The sequence below is a fragment of the Aplidium turbinatum genome, chromosome 7, assembly GCF_918807975.1.
Source record: "Aplidium turbinatum chromosome 7, kaAplTurb1.1, whole genome shotgun sequence".
Taxonomy (NCBI): Eukaryota; Metazoa; Chordata; class Ascidiacea; order Aplousobranchia; family Polyclinidae; genus Aplidium; species Aplidium turbinatum.
The window spans coordinates 4,295,212-4,322,647 of record NC_137478.1 but is presented as its reverse complement, the minus strand read 5'-3'; the positions used below and the strand labels follow the sequence as shown (position 1 = coordinate 4,322,647).

Sequence of the window (27,436 nt, the reverse complement as noted above, 5' to 3'; positions counted from 1 at the left end):
CTACGCAAACACATGTCGATACATACGGTACATACGTTAACGCCTATTACCTTGCTTTAGTTTCAATTCGATTCGGGTTGAATTCTTTGGATTTTTCTCGTTTCGATCAAATAAAATCGTTTCGAACAACTTCATCATATTTTCCCTCGAAAATGTATGAGAGCGTATCCTGTGTTTTGAAACGTTGTCTACAAATACCTCAGAGCTTTTGAAGCTTGTAACTAGGTGAAAAATTTGTAAAAATCTATTTATCCTTTTTTTGCTTTCGTAACGTCTGCTAATGTTGTATCAACAAAAGCGCAATATTTTTTTCATCAAGTTTCAGGCTGGTTTAACCACTAAAGTTTTGGGAGAATTTCTTGCATAAACCTTTCTTCATGCTTCGTTGGCCATGACACAAGATTATCTAAGGAAATAAGTTTTTAGTTAGTTTGACGTTACTAAGCAGTTGTTTTGAGATGCAAGTTCTTTCATTCAAGGAATGATTATGAAGCAATTCAAAATTCTTTTTGGAATTTTTTTTTCGTTTCTTTCTTTTATGAAATTGCAGCAAACGTTTATTTTTTCTGCTATGAAATTGATACAGAAAGAAATTAAACAGCAAAAAATATTTTTTCGTTGTGGTGCTGTAGTTTTCTAGTTTGAACCACGCTGACAATGCAGCAGAAATTGCAAGGGAGCACACCGCAGGAAGATTACAAAAAGTAGCAATTTTGATAAATTAACATTACAAACAAGCTTACCATGAAACTGCCTTTTTAGTCAACAAAAATTTGTACTATATTGTATTGTTTACCGACGTTATGTTTACCAGCATTTACCACACTCGATTACATTCAGGCAGAAAACACGGTGAGCTGTGGCAACAAATTCTCAAAATGTGATTTTTATACAATCTAAATTCTGAAGAGTAATTGCGCATCACTGCATGTTACGTAATAACCTACAATATGAAATTTCGTAATGTCTCTTGTAAACAAAACCAATGACCGTAAAATTGTTGAATTTTGTTTTTTATGAACAAATCGTCCGGTTCTCCTCACAGCAAAGCTTCCATTCATGAACTGTAGCTGTTTTTTTCAATAAAATCGTGTTGCCAATTGCTGTGAAATGCTCAAATCACGATCAGTGTTATTCAACTAAACCTTTAATTTGAAAACGTTGACTTGTACAGAATTTAAATCAATCTAAAAAGAATTGCTTTTTTGCTATGTTAATTTGAATTAGGGCTTTAACATTTGTTTATTACAGTTATCATACCATTTTTAACTGCAAACCGTTTCTGCATAGTAGTTATATTACATTCAATATTTTATTATTACAAATGGAGAATCAGCAGAGCCCTATTTATAGCATATGCATTTCGCTCTACAACTGTTGAGCATCATAAGTGCCTTATTCCAATAAAATCAGCAAGTCTACATTTTAAATATAAGTAATAGGCTTTAACTTTTTAAGATAACCATTAAATTAAGTTAATTTTATATACTTCCAGACAACGAAACATTTTTTTTAATTAACAGTGTAAGTCAAAGTGATTTCTCGTATTCTTCTCAGATGGGCTAATATTTTTAACCCAATAACTGACTTTGCTTCAGTTAGTAAACAAGAGTGTTGACGGTGAAGGGGATACATCGAGATCGATGCGTTTAGCTTACCACGAAACAGAGCAAGATAGATAAGAAAATCTCACAGAAAGATATCCTTCCATGGGCGAAGCCATTTCAAAATACACCAGTTTTTATATCACTCCACAGGAGTTCGTTGGTGCTATAACATTTTGTAATTTATAATGTCAGGTTCGGTGTTTGTGTTAATTACGAAAAAGATCAGAAAATTTCAATTTTTATTAATTTTTTATTTGGCCAATAAAACGAATATCTTTATAAATTTTCCGTTTATTTTTTAATCTTTTAAATCAATAAACCTTGCCCTAGATGTGGATTTGTTTACCATAAAATTTACCATGTTGGTACAAGTTACTGAATATTCGAATCGTAAATTAGAGAGACAGTAAATCTATTTTTAGTAGATAAATGTTGGATTATAAAGTACAGTACATCAAAAAGTAAAGCTGTCTTTGCAAAAATTGGAAACTCGAGACTTCCATAAAACCTAGTCAAAGTCCCGGGCAAAATCGCATACGTAACTAAAAATTTAGTACATGATCGATTTCAAAACTTGAAAACAATTATAGTGTGAGTAGGCCTACTGTAGGCTACCTTTCATAAGAGCTATAGAAACAATTTAAAAACTTGTATCTCCGGTAAGTATACTTTATTTTTCATAAGATGACTAGTTGTTTGATTGTAATGAATTGTGGAAATTTTTATCCTAGGGCTGAGAAAGTTTCTTTGAGAGCTTGAACCTGGCAGTTTTGCATACTTTTAGATTGTAACACATGCGGTGAAAAAAAAAACTGAATTGCCATGAGCAGGGCTATTGAGAGGGTATTGCTGGACTGGCATCTATAAAATCTCAATCCTTATAACTAATAACAGCCAAACAAGGCAAACCTAAAGACAAACAGAAAGCAAGATTAAAATATGACAATATCAGCAAACCAAATGGATCAGCAAAAGAGCAGGTGATGTTTTCTTCAAGTTACCGGCCCCAATAGAATGGCTTCCGGCCGTTTAAATCAACCTGGGCTGGGGTATAAAAATTTCCCATACACCTCCCTGTTATTGCTTCTGGAAATACAGAATGTACCGCCTCTCATTTTAGTGATTTAATGGAAGGCAATCAAAGTTATTGTTACATAACACACATTTTTATCTGTTTACTTTGTTTATAATGGCGTCACTAACAGCTTACGTATTATGGCGTTATCGTTTGGTTAGTTTTACGTACCTTGTTTGAAATCACAGAGCTCAGGTCTGAAGTTCACTTTGTTGTATCATAATCCTATAATACCATGTAACATTATTAAATTCAGCATAATTTTGATTATTTGGAATTGATGGAGATTTTTTGTTACAAATATTGAATGAGTTCATTGCTGAAATGTTTGGACACAAATTTGTAAAGTTCAAGGCTTTCAATTTTCATAAAAAACAAATTAACTTGGAACAAACTGTCAAATTTTTTTGGGAAATAATGATTATATTTGCTTGAAATCGCTCTGCTTTGCTTTTTGCTTGGCATTGAGCACTTTTTTGTTGTGTTAATAGAATTTTTTGTATAACAAAACTCACATTAATGGTTGAAGTTTTGCGTAACGCAGTAGCTTAATCCCTGGGATATATCTGAAAGAGGTTTAAATAAATTGAATGACATTTAGTTGTTCCAGTAACTTCTCGATCACGTGCCAAGTAAAACTAGTATCAAAACACTGTTACATTTGAGTCTTGACCGCGTATGGGGCATTTGTAAGCATGCAAGAATGTTTTGTTTTTTGTATATAGACGTAATTCTAATCAAATATAGTTATTACTATCTGAAGCCTTTACAAATTGTTTCACCTAACGGATCATCAGAAGGTCTTATTCAAATAGAATCAAATATTCAAAAAATAAAATAAATAGAATCAAATATTCAAAATAGATTCTATTTGAATAAGACCTTCTGATGATCCGTTAGGTGAAACAATTTGTAAAGGCTTCAGATAGTAATAACTATATTTGATTTAATTCGCTCTGCTTTGCCTTTTTGCTTGGCATTGAGCACTTTTTGTAGTATTAATAGTTTTCATTGTTTTTAGACGTAATTCTATGTAAAAGATGACAGAGATAGTTTAGTTTTGTAGACTCATGCCGGATTTGGCTTGTTTCTTTATTCTGTTAAATTGTGTTGACGTAGAAGTTAAAACCATTGTTGGATTGGTTGAGTTCATTTTTCTCACAACACCTGCTTCTATCAGTTCGACAGAATTGAAATACCTTAATTATCATATTTGATCATTGTTAAGCTTCAAAGCTTTGTTAGAAAACTTGTTTTGCGGATTTACGTTTAACGCAGAGTTAAACATATTTGCCCAGTTACGTTTTCCGCCCACCAATATCAGACAAATAAAGACAAACAAACTAAGTTCCTTACAAACACTTAACGGCCTAGTATCTTCATTCATTCACGTCAAAAGAAATAGACACAAAAGACGAACGGAAAAACCCATAAACAAATTCTAATTCTCACTACCTTAGATTTCAACAAAACGAAAAGAGACTGAATTGCTTTTTTGAAACCTATAGATCTGTTTTTCCGGTGTCCGACGTTTTTTTCGTAAACAGTTTTTCGTAAAACAATTGTTCGTAAGCAATTGTTCGTAAAATCAATTCTTCGTAAAGCAATTCTTCGGGCATGCAATTGACCGTAATACTAATTGTTCGTAAACAAATGTTCATAAAAGTTAGGCTACAGCTTTTTTTAAAAACAACAGTTACAATTGTTTACGAACAATCAATTAGGGTAGCCTATATGCTAGAGATGTGCTAATTGTGCTTAAAGTCGTGCTGTACCTGTAGAGTGTAGACGAGCAGACAGAGTGTAGAGTCCCTGATTCAGAATGGCATTACAGTTTGTGAGCAGCGAAAAAGGAAAGCCAAAACTTTTGTATAGTGGCCACCTTTATTACAAAGATTATAGTGCACTTAACGCACAAGGGCAAGAAACTACTTATTGGGAATGTGAGCATTTTAATAAGAAATGTCCTGCACGAGTAACAACTGCTATGGCAGCCATTGTACAATCCAGAGGTGAGCACAATCATGCTGGTCATGTCGAAGCAGCAAAGGTTATGGAAAATATTCGTTGTGCAGCAAAAGACAGTCGTGATGCCCCAAGTTACCTTGTCTCAGCAAAAACTATTGGACTCAGTCAAGCCACGGCAGCAAAACTGCCAAGTGTGCAGAGCATGAAAAGGGCAGTCACCCAAGTGCGATTGAAGGAAAATGCAGGCCCGGCAATCCCACATTCTCTCCGTGACATTGTGCTTCCAGTAGAGTACAAGCAAACGTTTGCTGGTGTAACATTCTTGGCCTATGATTCTGGGCCTGGAGATAACCGTATGGTCCTCTTTGCCACTGAAAGAAATCTGCAGCTCCTTGCCCGTTCAAAGCACTGGTATGCTGACGGCACCTTCAAGACAGTGCCTTCAATGTTTGAACAGCTTTACACAATACACGGACTGAAGGAAAACACTTCAGTGCCTCTGGTGTATGCCCTGCTGGGGGACAAAAGGAGAGGGACATACATTCATCTGCTGCAAAAGATCAAGGAGTTGTTACCTGCTGTTGCTGTTCCAGAGACAATCATGACTGACTTTGAGATGGCCATGGTCAATGCAGTAAGAGAGAGTACCCACTTTCAACTCACCGTGGCTGTTTCTTCCATTTGTGCCAGTGCATTTGGAGAAAGACGCAATCAAGTGGCCTGAAGGAGCAGTACGAGACAAGTGCAGAGTTTGCTCTGAGGCTGTGCATGTTGTCGTCTCTGGCCTTTGTGTCTATTGATAAAGTCAGCCGGGCCTTTGACATTCTCATTGATGGGAATGTATTACCAGATGTTGCTCAGCCAGTAATTGACTACTTTGAAGACACTTGGGTTGGGCGCCCAGATCGTCGTCAAGGGCGCCGTCCTCCAATGTTTCCAATTCAAATGTGGAACTGCTATGATGGCGTCCTCAGTGGCCTTCCCAAAACTAATAATAGCATTGAAGGATGGCACAGAGGGTTCATGTTCCAGGTATCTGCAAATCATCCAGATATTTGGAAGTTCATATCTGCAATCAAGCGAGAGCAAAACCTAAATGAGGTTCGCATTGAACAGTATGTCAGTGGCCAGGCAGGACCCCCTCCAAAGAAGAAGTACAAGGACAGTGCAGAAAGACTAACTAGAGTCGTCCGAACTTGGCGTCAAGACTTTCAAGATGATGAAATTTGTGATTACTTGCGTGGAATTGCACACAATACTTCATACTAAACTTGGCTCGTGGACAATTTGTACGAAGTTACTCAAAGTAGTATTGGTAGTGTAAGCAAAGAATTGCTAAACACAGACAATTGTTGTATTCCAATAAATAACAAAAAATGCGATTTTTCATTGTGCTTGTTTGTTTGTGTCGTCGTAACTTGGTTATTCAGGAAAATTTGCATTACGCACCTTCATCGGAAATTGCAAGACAAACCTTGCTGTTGCGAAAAATTGTTCACGAACAATTCACCTATCACCTGTTTACGAACAATTCACCTATACGAAGAATTGATGTATACGAACAATTGCTTTACGAAGACTTGCTTTACGAAGAATTGATTTTACGAACAATTGTTTACGAAAAATTGCTTTACGAACAACTGTTTACGAACAATTCACCTATAACCGTTTTTCCAATTAGGTTAGACAACTCTTCACAAGGTACTGAAAACAGTTTACAAAACATAGAACGTTTTAACTGCCATTTTGTTTGTCTTCTTCGTTTAAACCTTTTTTCCACTCCAAAGGTCGAGGGGCTCTGCTATTTACCACCCTTGATGAGCACTGGCAGCAACTCGGTCTAGATGTTTGGGCAGGTGTCAATCAGCCACTGAATTGATTCATTATTCAGTTTACGCAGACCACGCACACCATTTGGCGCATGGTAGATGGCGCAGGTACAGATGGTGTGTTCTGCGGTTTGTTCTGCCTTGCCACACTCACAGATTGCGGATGGAGCCATCCACCATCCGTGCATGTTGGAGCGAAATAGTCCGACGCCAGTACGCAAGCGGTAAGACCGCACCCAGGCGGCCTTCCTTAGAAAAAGCATTCCGGTTGGGTGGGGGCCGGTGTCGGAGATGAAACTTTGGAGTCTTGAGGCGTTTTTCTTTCACTCCGAGCTCCATTGGTGGTCCGCCCAGGTAAATGCATTGATAAATTGGTCTTCAGTAGTTTGTTTGCAGCACGTGAGCCTCTTTGTTTCTAATTAAAATACATTAAAGGCGTAAAAGAATTTGTAAAGTACCAAATATTATTCTGTTTAAGACCTTGTCAATGAAACATTTTAAAATATTTTTAATTTCGCTTTTTTACTGACTCGTATTCTTGTAATAATATAAAAAGGAAAAGTTGGAATATTTATGCTAGAACATTCTATCACGGTTGATGCAACGTGTTCAATTTACTAAATAGAATGGCCATGAAGTTCGAATTCTAGTGTCAATGACAAACTGGAGGATTTTATTTCAGGCTGTTGCAGCTTATTAGGCTACCATGAGCACTTTGGAACATTGCAGGACAAAAGTTATTTGTAGACTTGCGTATTGGCGAGATTTACAAACGGAGCATGTGCTTTCATTTAAAGGCCACACAACTTCTATGACGTAAGCCTACGACGACAATGACTGTGCTCCGTCGTCTTCCAGTGAATTTGAAAATTGTCGTCGTCGATTGGAAGTAGCAAAAGACTATTTGGTCATCGAGATAGCTTCCTACACGTTTGGCATGATATTTCATGTTTTGGACATAGCTGTGTGCTCTGGAGCTGTTCCTAACCGATGTGCTTTAAAACTTCGTGTAGACGTTCTCACCAATCGGCCACGTAGCTGAAGAACTTGTACTGTAGAACTTCACACTCGTCCACATTCACTGAAAGTATTAAAAAAATTCCAAATTCCTCCCCCCCTGCTACGCTTTCAGTAATCAAGATAACAGAGCGGTGTCAGAAACAACAGACGCACAAGACCTGGCTTCGTAATCAGAGAAGCATTCTCTTTGTCTTTCACAATGAGGTATTGTTACGCGACAACATGTACTCTCGTGCTGAGGTGTGAAAAGTGTGCTTGCTTTACTTCAGTGAAACAAACCTGATAGCGAAAAGAAAGCTGGTAGAGTTATTGAGAAGACTCTGTATCAAATATAACGTCTAAATTGAAAAAGAACATGATAGTTTTGTAGCACAGCTAAAAGTCAAATAAGTGCGCTTTGAATTATTTGTAATGTCAAGGCGAGGGTGTATTTTTGCTTGTGCCCCTCCTCTTCCTCAGTGCTTCTTTTCATTTGCTCTAATTTGAGTATTTTATTTATTAAGATACAAAAGTCATGTGCAGCTCAGGCTGTTCAAGCTTGTTTTGTAGTGTTTGTGTATTGAGTAGAATCTTAGAAACTAAAAAAAACGTTGAACGTAGATATTGCAACCCAGCACAGAATGCAGGGTAGATTATCATTATGGCACAGTCTTGTATTTTAATTGACAAAAAAAAAAATCAATTTGATGAACTTCATCAACCACAAATGATGCAACCTACTGGTTTTACTAACAAAGAATTAGACGTCCCTTGACATTATCCAAGCGATATTGTTTGGAAAGCAAAAACTGACTTCACAGTTCACATCAGAAAGGTAAATTGGTAGAAAATGTAGCCGGCACAGTCGATGTTTTCTAAATGAAAGATGAAACTGATTGAAAAAAGATGGTAATAATTAAAAAAAAACGTTGAATTCCAAGTTTGATTTGAGAGACGCATTTGCTAACTTCATCTTGTCAAATTGGTAAAGTTAATAAAGAAACCGCGTTTAGATTATTTTTTTGTACTTTCTTTCTATCATATTTGTCAGAGTTCTGGCGATAGTTTATCACTGAAAAATAGTCAAAATGGATGCATCAACAAGATCCGCGAGAAAGGCCGGACGACAGCCCACAGGCCTTACCTACAACTTGGCAATCAAATTCAAGGGGAGGGTTCCATCACAAAGAGGAATTTTTTAAATTTTCCTGATTGCATAATGTTGTGGGATTGGCCTTTGGCATACTAAACCACTAACGGTGACCTACTGTAGCTTTATTTGAGTTATTGATTGGTTATCTGAAATCCACAGGAAGTATTCGTATGGATTTGTTTGGCTGGACGCAATCAAAACAAATATGTACTTACTGTTTGTTATATAATTAGGTTATAGATACCACCCTGTCAATGTGCATGAAAATCTTGAGAGACAAATTCAAAATATTTTCAGCAGTCATAATGAATATTATCAAAATGAGAAGAATTGTTTTCGTTGTCATCGGCGAATGAGCACTGAGCAGGTCTTTCCAGTCTAGATTGAAGGGCAGGAAGTCATCAGCCACTCAGCAGTCTCGTCGTCTAGAACCCTCAGTTCATGCGCACCGTGTGGAGGCTGGTTGGTTAGGCAGTGGTGGATGACATGTCTGCGGTCTGTTCTGTGGCGCCACACTCCCATTCTGATGAAGAAGCCAGGCCCCACTTGTGCATGTTCGAACGAAAGCGGCCGACGCCAGTTCGCAGGCGGTTAAGCCTGACCAACGCAAGCCTTGCGAGGGATGTCCCCGGTGGACGAGGATCGGCGTTGGGTATGAAGTCACGGAGCGTGGAGGTGTGGTTTTGCCACTCCGTGTTCCACATGTGGTTCGTCCAGTGTTTCGCACTTAACCCAAGTTCTTCTGCGTCCTTAAGTAGTTGTTGTACGGCAGGCACTAAGGGGCGTCTTGATTTCAGCCGCTGATTTATAGGTGGTGATTGCTGGAATGTTGCATGGAGGGGATGGTCGGGGTTCAGAGCGCGGCGAGCGAGAGAAATCGTGGCTCCTTTACGACGTAGCTCAGTAGGTTGGGTGCCTGCTAGGATGGGTAGGTAGTCCGTTAGAGTGGGACGCAGGCATCCAGTGACAGTACGCAGCGCATCGTTGAAGGCGGTATCAACATGGTGTGTGTGAGAACCACGGCACCAGACTGGTGCGCAATACTCAGCGGTGGAATGAACAAGGGCTAGGGTGGCTGTACGAGGTGTTTTGGCACCAGCTTTCCAGCCGGAACCCGCCAATCGCCTCAAAAGTGCGACGCGTGTAGATAGTTTTTTTACGCAGTGACTCCAGGTTTCGGCAGTACGTGAGTGACCTGTCCAGGGTTATGCCGAGAATTGTTTTAAAACCTGAACAGTCCAATCGTACGAAAGGATGCATGTTAATAACACCATCCAGAAAGGAGTTAGTTTTCTCACTAAAAGCAGTCATGTCTCTAAACTAGGAAAAAGTTTCATGCAAACGCCTTATAGTAAAATAGTGTTCGTTCAGTGTTTATTTTTTAGTCCGCTTTGAAAAGTTCCGGCCCCCCAAAAAGTATCTCGGGTAAGGATCCAAAATACTTCCGGACCCTCTGTCAACGCTACTAGGTAGTTACTATACTTAAACAATACTATATTATAGTTGCTATACTGTACTTGAAAAGATAAAATGTTATGCAGTTTTATCTTTAGAAAATAAACGTTGCAAAATAAACGTCAACTAACGTCACAAAAAGACGTCATACCACAACAACGACTAGACCACAGGAAACAAGGAAATAATGCAGTTTTCTAAATACAAATAAATAATGTTGTTTTCTAAATGTTTACTCCAAGTCTTAGCGTCGTTGTGTACTGTGTGCAATCAGTTCTTTCAGTGCGAATTGTTGCTGCAGAAAGCGCGGAGCCTGTTTTGTGTCTAAAAGATTGACAAATGAACGGCCAACGATTGGTCAACTACTGACAGATCTTTCCCAACAAAGAAGAGCTGCTTTTTTTTGTTTCAACGTTGCTAGGCGTTGGAACGGTGCGAGTACAGCTTTTGCTAGCGAATTTTGTGTGTTCACTGATGTGTTGTTCACTGTTGTTCACTGTGTTGACTGTGTTTCACTGTGTTGTTCACTGTGTTGTGTGTTCACTGAATATGTGTTCACTGAGAGCAATTAACTTATGAAACGTCGGTGATTTTTCCTTCCCTATAATTAAAGCAGACCTGCTGCATTCTCACTCATTGCCTGCTGCATTTTTAGATCTCACGATCTCTGGAAGATAAATTCAGCTATCTTGAGCGACAGCAAATGCCCAAACTGGCGTTGATCAGATCAGCGTAGACTGGCGCCTTTTTTCTTTTGTACACAGAAAAAATAAACGTTCCGTTTGACGTTGTTTAGTTCTAAAATCATCTCGAGAAGTCTAGGCTTTGTCTTATCTTCAATCACTGAACTCTTCTGTATGTAGCCCAGAGACTTGATGATAGACTTTTTGGCATAATGTGAGAACTGTCTCAATCCTCAGTTATTAAAAACTGTATTTAAAATACCACGGCATGGGGACAGGCGCTTCTAGGAATTCAGAAGAAAAGAAATCATTGCTCAAGGTAAGGCTGTGCCTTGAAATGTTTGCATTTTACAGTGGTGGTGGCAAAAGACGGTTAAAAGCTTTAATTTTGTTAGATTATAATTAGTTGGAAAACATTGGTTGATTTCACGATGACAAGTTTGTTGTTAACTGGTAGCGAGGCAAAGGGTGACAGGCAGAAAAACATTTGCATGGGTTTCAACATGGCCAGTTGGCCATCTGGAGATGCGGCCTGATTTGTCACATTTTGCAGATTTTGATTACAGCTACTGCTAGTGTTTGACTGACATTTTCTGAGATTTTTTTACTTTTTGTTGTTTCCTTATGATATAAGCGCTTTTTGTTGCCTTGGGGAAGCAATAGCAAATGAGAAAAAGTAGGTTGAAAAACACGAATCAGACTGTTATTGAAAAATTAACAGTCTGACTAAAATCTTCGAAATCAAATTTTCTTTGTTTTTCAACATGTGAGGATGTTAGAACCTATTGTGTCATCTGGGGAAAACAGTAAAGAAAGCGTAAAAATATAATTTTTAGAAAAATTTATTTAAACATTCGCCCAAAGTTAGAAAAATCTGCAAATTTCTACAAAATGTGACAAATCAGGCCGTATCTTTAGGTGGCCATGGTTTCAACAGTTTGATTTGAGGACAAGTTACAATTATTGTAACCACTGCAAAAAATTAATGACTAATTTCGTGAGCCTGACACTTCCTAAGCGCCGAGAAAGAATCATTTGGATAGCTTTCAAGCCCACAGCATAATCTGTTGTAGATTCTAATCTGGATAAGTAAGCAAAATCAGTTAGGTTTGGAAACGTGTATATAATTTATTGATAAAGCTTTCGCCACTGCAAAGGACTTCTTCAGTATCTTATTTAAAAAAAATGGAAGTTCGGATTTGGGTTTTCAGTGAAATAAAGCATAATAATATGTGTCATTTGATGTATCGATGTATTCTTCGTGTACATACATTGCAGTTTCAGATAACCAGTTGATAGTAGTTTTATAATTTTTCTGTGGAGAATGCTGCATGCCACGTTATATCTTGGCGTCTGGTATTTCCACAAAAGTATACATAACGTAGCTACGCAGCACTGTCTGTAATTCACAAAGATAAAATAAGATTTCCGAAGAGATTCAAGTCTAATATATGCTGTTTGAGCGAACACGCTGATGTTTATATTATGTAGGCTAAGTTGTTTGAAGTAAAATACAAAAAGATTTGACGGTTTGACGTAAAAATCAAGTTTGTTTTTAGACCTTAGACGGTCACAAAGGTGGAATAAACTGCATGGATTTAGTCGACGATCAGTTATTGACTGGCTCTGACGACCGGACGGCTCGGGTATGGGACATCACAAGCTATGAATGCAAGGTAAACGTGTCTGCAAGTGAAAGCATACACTATTCTATTGAATCAACAGTCAGACTTTGAAGCAATGCACACATGAGTGCCTGCTTGCTGAGTCAACTTAAATGGGCTTCTCAACGCTTAAGTTGGCATGAATGCAATTGAACGTGACCGAGATCTAAAATTATTTTTACTTCTTTAAGAATGATCACCAAAATCCAATGTCGTATTGTCACACTGATTGGTGACCAATGACAGTTTTCTTTCACTGGAACGTTTTTTTTTTAGTTTTAAAAAGTATTTTCTATGCCCATAGTTAGTGACAGTGCTAAATTTAGCTTCGATGAAACTATATTTACCGATTTAAAAGTCTATTATAAATATCAGTCATCCCTTGACTGATGAGCTGAATGAGTTAAGTTTGCAAACACAAAGCCCTATCTTGTTTTAATTTTTTCCGTGAGATTGTTTCCTAGTTTCCGCAAAATGTTTTTTTGCGCAACGCATGGCTGCAAAGAAAGTAAAGCACTGAGCCCTTTTGAATAATTTGGGCTTGTACCTGAGGTGCAATTACTGTACATCAATATTCGCCAATGTAAAAAAGACACTTTATTTTTTATCTCTTTACCCATCAAATCATACTTTATTAGCGCCAACAATGCACTAGAATTGAAAAGCAGTAGTATTTTCACTGAATGCTTCTTACACAGTGACCAGCCGTGTAGTTGATTAAGCTTAACAAGATGTTACGATCTCGCATGACACAAAATACAGAGAGATTGTGTTCTAATTTTCAGTGGTTAACTGTTGCATTGAAATTGTTTCAGATTTGTAACAAATCCAACTTTCAACCTCAGAATTTGGTCGAACATGGCAATTTAGTTTCAGACATGCCTCCGAAAAAATTGTGTCAATATCTTGTTATCATTATAAATATTACCAACATGTTACTGTCAATCTATTATAACACACAATAACACTTACATCAAATATAGGTACTAGTCACTAAAAACATCAGAATGTCCTTATTCAAATAGAATCATATTAAACTTGCGCGCAAACTGTTTCTGGCAAAATTAGCTTTGGTTTACAATTTTATAATCCGCTGGTTATCTTCTATCTTCATTTCTCCAATACTAAACTTACAATATTATAGATATAAAACATCTATTGACGTTGAATTAATATCAGAGTAGTGGTTCTGGCAAGGTCTTTGTTTTTCTTGTTTATTTAAATGAAAGGAGTATTGGTTAGCTTAACGATTATAACAATAGCTGTTGAAACCTAGAGTTTATAGATGGACTTCAAAGATGATAAACAGATGGAAAGAAGTGTGTACTTTAGCAATGATGGAACGTTTTTTTACGATAAATATACGCAAGTGTTGTCAAAACTTTGTTGTTTATCACGAGAGTGAAAAAACAAGAGAGTTAAAATCTTTGTGGACAAATTTACTCAGCTGAGCTTTGAATGATTTCAATACCATTTAGCATTTTAGTAGAATTTAAGTTTCAATAAAAAATGATTTTGTAATGATTATTGTAATGCACCTGTTGAAGTGCTAAGTAGTTGTAGGTGTATGGTAAGAGTAGCTGCAGATACCGTGTTTCCACCAATGAGCTTTCCAAATCAAAGTTTTACTTATTCTGCAACACTTTGCCAAACACGCCAGCAAGAAGCAACACGCCAACTTCATGGTTTGTGGATTCTTGTATAACTTTTAATTCTTCTTTACACCGAGAAGCCGAACTGAGGTTAAAAAACATCCGCAGCTACTTTATTAACCAACCAACAAATCAGTCATTTTACATTGTTTCAACTACTGACGACGTTGAAACATTGTAACAAAGGACAAAATTGCTGGCATGGATATTCACAAATGCTTCACCAATAAGAATAGATCTCATAAGTATATTGCAATTATTATTATCTAACTTGGTACCGTTTTTTGTTTTTTTTTATGGAAGAATTAGTTTTACAATGTTGAACAAACGCTTCATTGAGCATGTGGCAATTTAAATCCTCAGTCTTCTTTTAATCTATGTGAGCTAACCCAATGCTAAACTAAGGACATGCTATAAAGAATATGTCAAATATTTTGAAGCAATTCTGCACGTCTTATAAATAAAACGCCATATATTTATAAAAGCTTTAATAGGGCCGATAACTAGGTTGGAAACCTTTTATGTGATAAATCAATATAGTTTGTTGTCTACTGTATATTGCAGTGCAAAAGATGTATATTCGTATTTTCCAGGTTATTCTGGAAGGGCATGGAGGTTATGTAAGTAGCTGCAAGTTGTGGCAAGGAGAATACGCTTTGACGGGAAGTTTTGATAAGACCATACTTAAATGGAATATCTCTACAGGAAATTGCATTTTAAAACTAAGGAAGCACAGGTGGACATTCTGTTGGTTATCTATGAAGCCAATCTTAAATTATAATTTTGATAAAAAGTGACCATCTACCTGGAACTTAGTATTTTGATGTTGTAAAAGGTTTAAAACAGAGTGAAAAAAGAGAAGATATAATTTTTGTTTATTCAACACTAGGCAAAATCTGCACAAGTCCACCAAATGAGGCAAATAAGGAGACAAATAAGGCTGTAATTGTAGGTAGCCAAGGTTGGACCAAAAAAATTTATATGTAGGCCTACTATGTTTTGCACATTTTCATTTATTCTGTTTGAATAAGGCTCTTGGCAATTTCGTCAATATGAAATAGGCTTTGGACTTGTGCAGCTTATTGATGGGCTATGTTTTGAGTCACTTTGCTTATGCTCTAACATTACATTAGGCACCATTTTTGCATATGTATTTACTGATGCATAAGGTATATGCCGGTCTCCACGCAACCTTCTAATCTTTTATTATGGAAAAATCGATCTTGTTGCAATAATAGCTTTTTCAATTTTGCACAAAAAAAGATAGTTAATGAATATTAGGTAACACATCTGGCGACATGTAAAGCGCTGCCTTGTTTGTTTTTTGCTTTCACAATCATCAATTGTGTTATTTTTAAATAGAATATATTATAACAGATTTTATTTGAATAAGTATTCGCCCGATAATTCTGCAAAAAAAGATGTTGCGATTAACTTTGATAGTTCGATTTCTTATTTTGTTGCATTGGCTCTGCTGTGATGAATTTTGCACGTTTTCTCCCAACATCTGCTACCTGCTTCCTCAATGTTTAAATATAAATATTGATATTCATAAATGTATCTTTTCCTCCAGCGGAGTGATTAACCGGATGCTGCTCTTTGGTTCTTATCTCTTCTCTTCATCCTACGACAGTACAACCGTGTGTTGGGATTTACGCAGTGGAGTAGCTTCCCGGGTGTTCCGAGGACATGGGAAGAGCGTGCTTCCTTTGGAGTATGTGAAAGGATCCGATCATGATCCAGGAGGAGGAAATAATATTGAGAAGAATAAAGACTCCATAGTTACTGGTGAGTGCTGGGGAGAGACGATTAAGTCTGTTTCAGTCTCAAGAAAAATGTTCCTAAATGTAGTATGATAATAACAATAATCATGAAAAAAGCGTCATTACAAACAAATGTATGATTCTGATAATTTAGGGTGATGTTCAAGCCCTGCTGAAAAATCATCATCACCATGTTCTTGCTTCGTTGTGAAGGGTAGATGCAATGCGCCATTGTTTACGATCATAAAATTTTCTTGCAACATCTTTTATGAATGAAATGAACAACTAAACCATTGACATTGTACCTGTTGAAACAACATACAGTGTAAAAAATGCATATGACAGCTAAAAGAAGATAAATATGATAGTTAATTACTAATGCAATCACCGAGTCAGCTACACTAACGTTAGACTGCCGAAACATAGTTCCGCGCTTTCTTTAAGTAAATCCTGCTCTTTTGCTTTTTATCACCTCATTATTGGCGATTCTCCGGGATTGTACTTGGAGGCTACTGCAGAACCCTGGAAAAACCTTCCAAGACCCAGATCTTTTGGTATATTTGGTAGACATTGCAAAATGGTGTGGTCCAAGGTCTCTTCCGAACCACTACACTAGCAGTAAGATGATGCCATTCTCTAAGATTGCGCGGTTGGGTGGGAACGCTTGATGTCTGTGGGTGCTGGCATTTCATCCATAATGGCAAAAAATATCTTCGTTTTTATTTTTAACTGACTTGCAGCTTTCTCTGTTTAAGTTAAAGTAGCTGAAAAAAAAAAATGTTTGATTGGTTGGTTTTGAATCTTTATCCTCGGACTGACAAAGCCTTGATTGGTTATTCCTGGTAGTTTTGCATACTTGTAGAGGCTTTTGACGCTAGGCCGGTTACCGAGATTGGCAGAGTGAAGTCTTCCGATTGTTGAAGTCTTGTTGCCGGGGAATTATTCCATTCACTAGGTGCCGCTGAATGGAGAGCAGTCCTGAAATGCAAAAAAACAATTGATTCCATTTTAATTTGTTTTGTGTTCATTTTTTTTATTTGTTTGTTTGCATTCCAGGTTCAATGGATGAAACAGCAAAATTATGGAGCATATGGTCAGCCAAATCCCTGCGCACATTTCGTGGACATCAAGGCGCTATTCTCTGTTTAACCATCGATAGAGAAAACAAGATACTGTTTACAGGTTAGGAAAAAACAACTACAGTTCTCGAAGAATAAGTGTTGCCAGTTTCTAGAGGTCTGAGTTGCCCAAAGGCACATTATAATGGTGCCTGATAGACTCGGTTGTTACAAGCGTTGGATAACTATCGAATACTTTATGTGTTAATTATATTTTTCTTGTTATGATGTTTTTCTTGTTCGTTCGAAACCATTTTTTGTATTTTAGAGATATGACGTGTTTTTTTACCGTTTTAACATGTCGTCTGAACTATTTTGTGTTTTAACACCTTAAATGACTTCTAGTCAGCAAACGTTAAATCAGTGTAAATAAGGACTAATTTTCTGATTAGTTAGTGAACACCACTTCCTACCTTCCATTAAGCACGATATAGTTTGGAGAGTTCGGTAGCACATTCTACGCAAATACCAATGACATTTTTGTGTTATGTAAGTCGCACACATCAGACACCGTTATTTTAAAACATTTTCTGTCTTTATGAATTATTAATATCTTGATCATGTATATTTGGGGTTTTGAGCACCCAGCAACAAATACTATTTTAAGTCGGGCGTTGTAATCTTGACCCACCACACAAAAGTTGCCTCATATACATCCATAACGCGATATTACAACAGCTTTTGTTGATTGAAATAGACCCTAAATTGTTGCAAAAATAGATTTTTTTATGTTTATTTTTAATTATTGATATAGTTGAGTGTGTTCTCTAAGGCAAAGGCAAAAGGGTAGTAGGCTAAGATGAAAAATAGTTTTTGAAAAAAAATTAATTTGTGAAATCAAATGATATACTTTTGACGTTGATTGAAAGCAACGCTACGTCAGAGTGACGTAACGTTATGTAAGTAAGCTACTCATCAAAACAACACAATGCTCCATGTTTGTTTTCCAGGCTCCACAGACAACACAATACGAAAATGGAACTTACTGACAGGAAGTCCTCTCAAGGTGTTTAAAGGTCACGAAGGATCAGTCTTGTGCTTACAAGTAATTCAAATTTCAATCAATTTATCAGTCAATGGTTTATTGCCAGAAATAGGAACAGTACATGGTCGAAATATGCAAGTTTTATATACACTACACTGCAAAAGTGGCTCAAGTTCTCATACTGACAGAGAGACAACAAAACGACCAAGCCACCATACGGTCTACTAGTCAATTGCCACTCTACAGATATGATAGTTCTGTCAATTCAGACACAAAAAAAAACAGAAAAATATCCTGTAATGTTAGAATGTTTACAGTACATTATTTACAATTTAATGTTTTAAAATTACAAGAAACAAACATATAATTTACGATTCTTTATGGTTTAGTAAAGATGAGGCTTTTATCTATTTTTTTAAAACAATGAAATTATTAGTTCCACCATCGAAGACTCGCGGGCCTTTTGCTATTGGCCGGTGAAGGTTAATGCAATTACAATTTGTTTTTGCATTCTAAAAGCAAATGCTATCTTAAATTTCTGTTCATCGATGAAGTTTTAACGTTATGACTTATAGACACATAAGCACAGAACGTAGCATTGCTGCTATGGTTGTAAACCAGTGGAGGGATTTGCTGTCTAAAAATAAGTGGAGATTAGAAACAGTTGTTTCTTGCATTGACGTATTAGTTTACTTAGCGTTGTGTACCAGTTAATTTTTCATGGCGTTTAGTGAGAGCTTGGTGAAGTAGAGTAATTAGCACGTTTTGACAATTACGGTTCTGTATATTACTTTTCATCCAATTTAAAGTTTGCAAACGAGGACGTTTGCTCCCAGTGTTTTGTGTCATCTTTTTCTTCTTTCTCTTCCTTTCTTAGTCAATCGAATACTGGTTTCACGCTTACGTGTCACTTGACATGCAATTTTTAATTCGATTTTTTATAAATTTGTAAGGATGCTAACTTTGAAAATTGTTAAATGCTGATGTTGAAGCATTGTTGCTTTGTGTTGTATTACTGCAAATTTTAGCTATAAGTTGACTTTCAAGCATAGTCCCTTGTTCTCGCTACTTTTATATCTTTCTTCTAGTTACCAAAACAAACTTCCGGGCGCACAAATTCTATAGCCTGATGATTATTCTAAATGGTGTTTAAGGACCGTATAGTTTTAAGATCAATAACATTTTTTCATTATTGACATCGATCTAACGTTGGTTTGCCCAATATTTACGCTTTCTCTCAAGATGTTTTGAAACTCAATGTTGCGTAAGTTGGTTCTTATAGTTAAGCTTTCAAAGTGGCCTGCTGTGTAAAATAGCTGCTACTCTCTCTGTACCTCAACTTGAATTCATAAACAGATATTTTGCATGAAAAATAAGGAACCGAAAAGAAAGAAACTAAACAAACTCGGCACAAACTTGGTTCAAGACAAACTATGGAACTTTGTGAAATAGACAAGGATAAACTAGTAAAAATTCCGAGTATAAAAATCAAACTAGCATAATTTCCAGAATGTTTTATGAGCTATTATTTCAGTCTCTGCACATCGAGGTAAAATAATTTTTGTTTTGTTTCAGTTGCATCATCGACTACTGTATAGCGCCAGCCTGGACGGAACAGCCAAGTCCTGGGTAGCTGAGTTTGGCGACACGACTCGAAAGTACGTTAGCCATGAGCACATGATATCAGACATGAGATACCACCAAGGGATAGGTGAGTGCTCTGTGTAATGTGTTAAAGGTGTTTGAAGTCTCAAAGTACATTTTCCGATTTGATCTGGTTTATACCGGTTTGTTCAAGTTATTTGCACGAGTTCATAAGTTTTTGGAAATCGTAGCAATCAACCTTTTCCTTTGAGATTAAACTAAACCAATTTCAAATCATTAGGTAATGAAAACCAACTGACAGCAAGACGTATAGAGGTCTAGGTTGGACTTCATGCGTCACACAAAATAAAGGACAAAATCATTATGTACTGCAGCAACCGCCTCTACCAAACCAGTCATTTGCGTTTAATGCAGTAACAATAAAACCTACTGATTAGACTGGAATTTAAAGGAATTATTAAAGTCATAATCGAAGACAATATCAAAAACTCTTCAACATTCCAGAAGAAGTTCAAACAAAAATACAATTTTAGAAACAACAATGTTAGTTGCGAAAAGTAGTTTAAAAAGTATGAAATACATTAAACAATGATAGTCCAGTTATTCAATATTCATTGATCATCTATGGAAACTGTAAATCACTTTGCAATGAAACAATTGTTTTATTTGTCAACAGTGTTTACTGGAGCAGGAGATGGTGCCATTCGTGCCTTTGACTCAAAATCTGGCTCTCTGAAGCTGACGCTGAAAGGCCACAAGTACCAAGTTAATTCACTTATTGTAAGTGACGTCATTAATAATTGTTGCACGTGACAGTGGTTTATTATGATGAACAGAAGAAATATTTCCAATATCAGTGTTTGCATTTCTTGATACCACTTTACTTTACCTATTGATAGCTCTTAAAGTGAACTGCCATTTACCGACGAGAGAAGATTTGCCAAATCCATTCTTGGTTTTTATTCTTCACTTTAAACATTGGTTTTTATATCCCATGACGTAAACAATTTTCTTAATGTGTAAATATTGAAGAAATTTTGCTCATCATTTTAATTTTGATTATAGAGGCTTACAGCATAGTTTCCCTTTATGCAGCAGTCATTGCAGTAATTTGTTTGTTTGTTTGCAGAACTGAAGATGCTCATTATGTAGCGAAATATATATTATTTTTAAACATGAGGCTGGTTGAACTTTATTTTAATAATTCTCAAACAATATCAGTGTTATTGTGAAATGGAAGTGTTGATTGTGCAGCAGACCTTTTGAGTTATCTGTAAAATTTAATCAAAGATTACATAGAAATGAAAGCATTGTTGCAAATACAATACATTTGATTCCAGTTTGAAATCGCAGAATGGCTACGCGATCAAATATATCAAGATCATTTGCAAGAAACAAAATGATAACAAACACTATTACTGCGTTTAAACAACTACGTTGTCTCAGTTTATGAGATACATTCCAGTTCAATGGCTACGGCAAGCTGTATCTGCCGGCTGCATAGCCGAGTGATGAGTGCCCTGGTTCGATAGGGTGCCGATTCGACACCGCTAATGAACACACACTTAAAGGCATGCAGTCGATTGCGGAGTGGCACTTCTTCGACTATAGCCCTTGATTTCTCATGATTATGAACAGTGTGGGTGCTCTACAGAAAAGAGAAATGCCTGCACCCCTTAGGGCTATCTGCTGAACTAAGTAGCCTATTTAGCTTATGTCTTTATGTTATCTTCTTGTATTCCGCAGCCTCATCATGATACGATACTTAGCGGCTCGTACGACGGCAACGTGAAAGTGTGGGACATAAAGACACTTATCAAAGACGGTGCCTGTGATGCTGGTACACCAGTGACGTCACCAATGAGGTCGTCAGTGACGCAGCGAAGCCGTCCTTTGACCGACCTGGAAAGTGGTGACTCGTTGAAGCGCGATTTAAACACGAGCGGGAGAAAAGTGGACAAAACAATTGAAGAAATCGGTTTAAATAATGAGCAAGCTAGTACAAGAACAATTCGAGGTGGTATAGGGTTAAGGGAGTCCAGGAAGAATGGGAAAAATGTTTCTATTTCCTGGGGGGCCAAGAAGAGTAGTGAAAATCCTCAGGAAGATTTAGACGTGTGCTATCTCAATGATAGACTGCAAAATGTCTTAGAGAAAGAAGAGTTTTGGACAACATCATTTAACCACAACACGGTCAACAATTTTAAAAATATTGCCAAGAGTAAATCCTCATTAACCAACCCTATCACTCCATCTACCGAAAGTTCGTCGAGAGATAAGACGTCCAGAAGGAGTGATATAACATCAACTTCATCTCGCCCTCAAACCGATAACAGCAGCAGGTAAGAAAGACCAACTACTTCGTTTTTTTGCAAGAAATTATCGTAAAGATAATAATGTACGTTTGTCGGACGCTCTGTATTTTTATTTTATTTTAGTTGTTATCCAATTTTTAGACATGTTGTCGGTTGGTAGCTGACTAGCTGTCGGAAAGAGATGTTGGGAAATGATAATTTCCTTTAACGAGGGCGGTGGGCATTAAGTGAATGTAAACTAGGAATATGAACTTCAAGCGCTTTCGTACAAATTAAACACCTTAAAGTTTTACCGAAGTCCCGGATTACAGATAAAAACATGGCAGCACTGCAGCGGTGGTTTTTAATTGATAAAGATTTTAAATTTGTAAGGGGTCGAATAAAAACAAAACATAGTTAGCGAATCACAATTGGTCGGTGTTCTAGTGAGTACATAACCTTGTACTGACTGCCATGTAGATTGCTTCTTTCTACACAAAATCTTCACGTTTTCTTTGTTTCAGACCAAGCACAAGAGGTCTCTCCAAACGGGAAAGCTCTGATTTGTTACGAAAAAAACCAAGAACAGACTCAAGTAGCATTTCGACCACCAGTAATTCCGGAGCTTCTTCGGACATTGCGTTGGTGGATGAGGAGATTCGAATGTCCGCTTTTGACACTGCATCCTGCACCAGTGGATACAGAACTGCTGATGAAAACAGTCCAGTGCTGCCACCTAACGATTTGCAAAAAAGCAATGGAGTCTTCGCTAAATCCCGCCAAAAAACTATTGTGTCATTCTCGCCAGCGATATCAGCTAAGGAAACTAAAAACGGAAGACCTATTTCAGCTGCATCCCGGAACTCAAAGATCCCAACTTCGTCAAGGAGCAGCAGAAGACAAAGCGAAATTAGGGAGAGCGATAAAAGTCTTAATCGTTCCTCATCATCTGGAAGCTCTTTAACCATGAGCCCTTCCGAGCGCAAAAAACTTGAACAAGAGATTCTGGATATGGTGTGATGAAAATGCTGTTTCAGCAAAAATTTCAATGCCTTTTTATTTATGCTTCATCTTAAAAAGATATTTAACTATCTCCTGCTAGCAAAATTGATTTGCTGACGTTGAATCAATGTCTGCTGACGTTGTATCGATATCGAAAGGACAATAATTAACTAACAGGTTTGCCATTTTAGCAACCATCGCGCGGGGTGGGTAACTTGCTTTATGTTTTACTGTCGCTCTGCCATTTCTTAACACAAAGCAATTTGCAAAGTCACTAAAAATGACTTCAACAAATGAAGTAGATTTATTTACCCTGGAAGCAATAAATCGTTCGTGAACATGTAGGAAGTAGGCTAAACGTAAAAGCAAATATTTTGCAATTGAGGACCGGAGTGGAAGAACTACTTTCAGGGGCGCCGGAAGCGGGGGGGGCAGGGGGGGTGGATGCACCCCTGCCCTCAATTTTTATGCAGATGGAGGGGCAGGGGGGGGGGCAATGGTGCCCTTTTAAAGTCATGTAAGCTACTGCACATTTTGCAATATAACAATTTCTGATATTCGCTTTTAGCCTAATTATAATCTTTCATTTTTGCCTCAAAATAATACAGTAGGCTATATACGGCACAAAATTTTGCAACACAGTACAGGCCTTAATACTTGTTTTTTTTTCGGCAGCCATCGTGGCCTACCGGGAGCTCTTTCTCGGCGGCCAAATCTGCGTGCTTGGAGGTCAAAATACAAAATAAAAACAACGATAGCACAAGTGAATAAAATTAAACTTGCAACAATGCTAAAATGATCACTTAGCGTTGTTGAAGTCTGGGCCTGGGCGACGTCCTACAATAGAATCGTTGCACCGCGCAGTAACTGCTTTATCGGGATTGTAATCCAGTAGTGAGGGACCATCTAACGACACTCGCACAAGTGTCTCCAATGTGACTGATTTTAAAGAAGTTCGCCACTCCCCTAGAATTCTGTTTAGCAACGAAAAACAGCGTTCGACATGTGTTGGCGATGACGGCAAGGTAATAAAATAAGTATTTCAATGATGTGAAGGACATTACTAAAAAAACATAATTTTTGCAAAATATGATAAAAAATGTTTTCCCCTCGGATGTCAACTAACCTAGTTCTTCTTTTTAACAACGATTCAATGTCCGACAACATCGAATCGACATAAAAACGACAATATTGCCAGCCGATGTAAATTTGCACTTCGGATTAACACTTTGTTAAAATAAACGTCGGGAATTACAAACAAGACTTACAGCGCTGGTGATCGCAGCTGGATATATTCCATCAATAACAAATATTCTCGCACAATGCAACAATGGCGATTATGACGCGCTGATCTAATTTTGCGTCACTCTTTGATACTATATATTTTCGACAGTTAATCCACGATCATTCTATTCATCATCATCATAATCCATCGTCGGTTTGTTCCCCACTAGTGGGGGTGGCCGATTGTTTCCGCGCAGCAATTGTTTTAATCCCTTTTCTCCATTTCACCCTGTCCCTTGCATCTTCCTCCTTCAGTCCGACTTTTTTAAATTCATCCTTCACCACATGGAACATTCTATTGCGAAATTAAACAATTGGCCAGAAGAGACCGGCGGCCAAACTTGGCCGATTGAGGAGGTAGCACCGGCGGTCATTCAAGCACTACTTAGCGGCCATGGCCGAAGGCTGCTTTGAGGCTTGACAGTAGGTTACATCATTATAACATAGCATGATGCCCTTCTTTGTATACCGGACACTTGTAGGCTATCATTACTCAATACATAGTGAGCTGATAGATTAGCATTGGTCGCTATATCTTATCTTAAAACTTGAAAAAAATTGGCCTTTTAGTAAACAAAAGTGCCCTTTTTTCGTAATCTTGCCCCCCCAGTCAAAAATCGTTCCGGCGCCTCTGACTACTTTAGTCCAAATTACAACTTTTGAGATAAAACAAGTTAAAGTTCTTTAATCTTTTATTTCTATGCAAACACCAGCGTGTGTTGTAGAAAAATTAAGCCCCTTTTTAAATGAAAGTTTGCATGGGGCAGGCATTGACCCTCATACAACGCATTTTTATTTTTTGGTCATACTCAATATCCACAAAATGTGACTTAAGTAGTTCGATGACCCAGTGCTCTTCAACCAGTAAATGCAAGCAACAAAAAAACTTTTTTTCAAATTAACTTCACTTGGTTCAAGTTGGACTCACTTAGAAGTAATTTTATCACTCGGCTGGGGGGGTGTCCAAACCGTCAATTTGGCGTTACACGTAGACTACATGAAGGGTGAAAGAAAATACTAAAGCGACCTTGTTGGTTATTAAAACAATTTCAAAGAGTGTCCGAACCAATTATTGCAGAACAAAACGAACTTCTTTACCAACAACTACATTTTGAATTGGGAGTAACTACGAGTTTTTATGTAAACAAAATTTCGTTTCATACGGCCTCAGAAATTGTTATTTAAATCTAGTTTTGCCAATACTTTTTTGTGTGTGAATTTCGCGCCTTGAAATGTTCAGATTTTATTATTTTCACTTTTCTTTCACGCTTACGGAAAACTCTATTGTGTTATACACGTATCTAAATCTTACGTCAAATAACGTTTTGTTACTAGTGTATGGTAGAAACTTCACTAATTCAACTATTGCTGCTATGTACCAAGGAGCTGTTGAAATATCATATGTGCCATTGGTAACTTGCTCGTATTCTATTACCCCAGCTGGCTCAATCATTTTTACATTAATTCAGCGTCTACAAGACGTTAAACGTGAAAAAGATGTTGAGGTATAGATTGACTAGCTGAGTAAGCAACGTCATAATGGGGGAAAGCAAGAAATGGGTTATGCGATATTCGAACAGCCCCTGTAACCACATTGTTACGTCACTTTGATGTATAATGACTGATATCGTATTCAAAGGCACGGATTTTGTAATACAATGCAACGTTTTGAAAAAACATTTGAGGAATGATAAAGCTGCGAGATGGAGTTTACTTTGTTTGGGTAGAGAAATATAGACTTGAAGCCAAATAGGCCACCACAGAAGAGTTCAATACACAAAATACTATATAGTAGGGTGTTTCATTTTTTCACCATTTTTGAAATTCAAAATGCCTGGGGTCCCATCTGGTGGTATTTGGGAAAAAAAGTTTACACCCCAAATTTTTTTCAATTATAACGTCATATTGAGGTGGTCCACGAGGTTTGAAATTTTTGAGTCTCAAAATCTCGAAATTTGGCCGTATCTCCGGAACCGCTTATCATAGATTGACAAAATTAGTATCAAAATACGCAGAAGGGTCGGTTTCCTATACCTGATGTAGAGAATATTAAGGTCTATCTGCTTTAGAAAAAAAGTTATTTCAAAAAATCTGATTTTCGGTCTATTTTCTCCTGATGAACAGAGATCAGGTGATCAAGATGAAAGTTATTCTATATTTTTCTACTCTTGGAAGCTGTTATTGCGTAATAATAGTTGGTGTTAAGGTTTCAGTACTGGACTAGTCTAGTCTTGCTATCTGGTTATAAGCAAAGCCCAGTCTTGCATTGCTCCGGGACTCTAGCCTACTTGGCGCCGTCCATAAAAGAAATGACATGGGAAAGATATATTTCGTTTATGTGTAACATGCATTAAAGGGTATGAATATCATGACCAACTTCATCATCAAAATAATTGACCAGTCAAGTATTGACTCCGGACTTTTTCCCGGTGTTGAGAGCAGTCGTATCAGCCATTACTGAATATACTTGGGATAGGTGAACTCTGCAAGCCTCCTGGATGATGGTGCCAAAAATCAGTTCTGCAGTGACCGACACACTTTTGGGAAAAGATTTAACAACAAGCACACTTTCGTGCTTCATGCCATTATCATCAACAAGTTGGCGCAAAAAAACGTATCGATCTATTTTATCGACAACATAACTGCATGGCAGAAGCTGAGTTGAGAAGGTTCTCACTTCTCATCAGAGATTTTTCTCTCTTTTTTTGTCGTTGGCGGTATACTGTCGAAGGTGATGCAGCATTGCAGCCACTTGATCTTTTCCAAGAACCGACCTCATAAGATCTGACTGCTGGCGTACCGAAGTCATGCTACGATCAGCAAGTACACAACTTCTATCATTTATTGAAAAAGAATGTACTTTCTTGAACACTTTTCCCCAACAGCTGGTTTCAGAAGCTTTTATTCCTTATCATCTTCTCAATTCATGTCACCATCAGAGTCGCTACTGTGTAGACATCTAACTACTTCATTTTTTTTCTCTGTTTCAAACATAGTAGTGCCGATGCTTTGGCAGATTGTATGCCAGAAGTGCTAGGTTTCTCTGTTTGCTAAGCACTGGAAGACCAGCTTTGTTCAATAGGCCAACTCCATCTTTCAAATGGGGTATTTTCTTCAAAAACTTAGGATTAGCTTCGGCTACTTTCTTCCTCAAGTAAAAATACTGACTGACTATATCTGAATTAAGGGGAAGCACATTTCTCTCCAATTCCTTGAAATTTTGCATCGACTTACTAATAGCCTACCTGACCTTAATGCCATAATGACACTTAATCTAAAGCAGGTGAGCAGCATACCTCT

At 37.4% G+C, this 27,436-nt stretch overlaps 1 protein-coding gene across 1 annotated transcript; it reads left to right on the top strand.

Annotated features, from left to right (window-relative positions):
* The first annotated feature begins 10,984 nt into the window (after positions 1-10,984).
* LOC145774733 (uncharacterized) lies at positions 10,985-23,239 on the top strand. The gene is made up of 10 exons (XM_082586030.1): positions 10,985-11,088; positions 12,329-12,445; positions 14,679-14,821; positions 15,659-15,873; positions 16,905-17,030; positions 17,917-18,011; positions 19,527-19,662; positions 20,233-20,336; positions 21,303-21,898; positions 22,375-23,239. Exons 1-10 carry the CDS (start codon positions 11,038-11,040, stop codon positions 22,868-22,870), a joined length of 2,079 nt encoding a protein of 692 aa, XP_082442156.1. The 5' UTR covers positions 10,985-11,037; the 3' UTR covers positions 22,871-23,239.
* Positions 23,240-27,436: the final 4,197 nt, after the last annotated feature.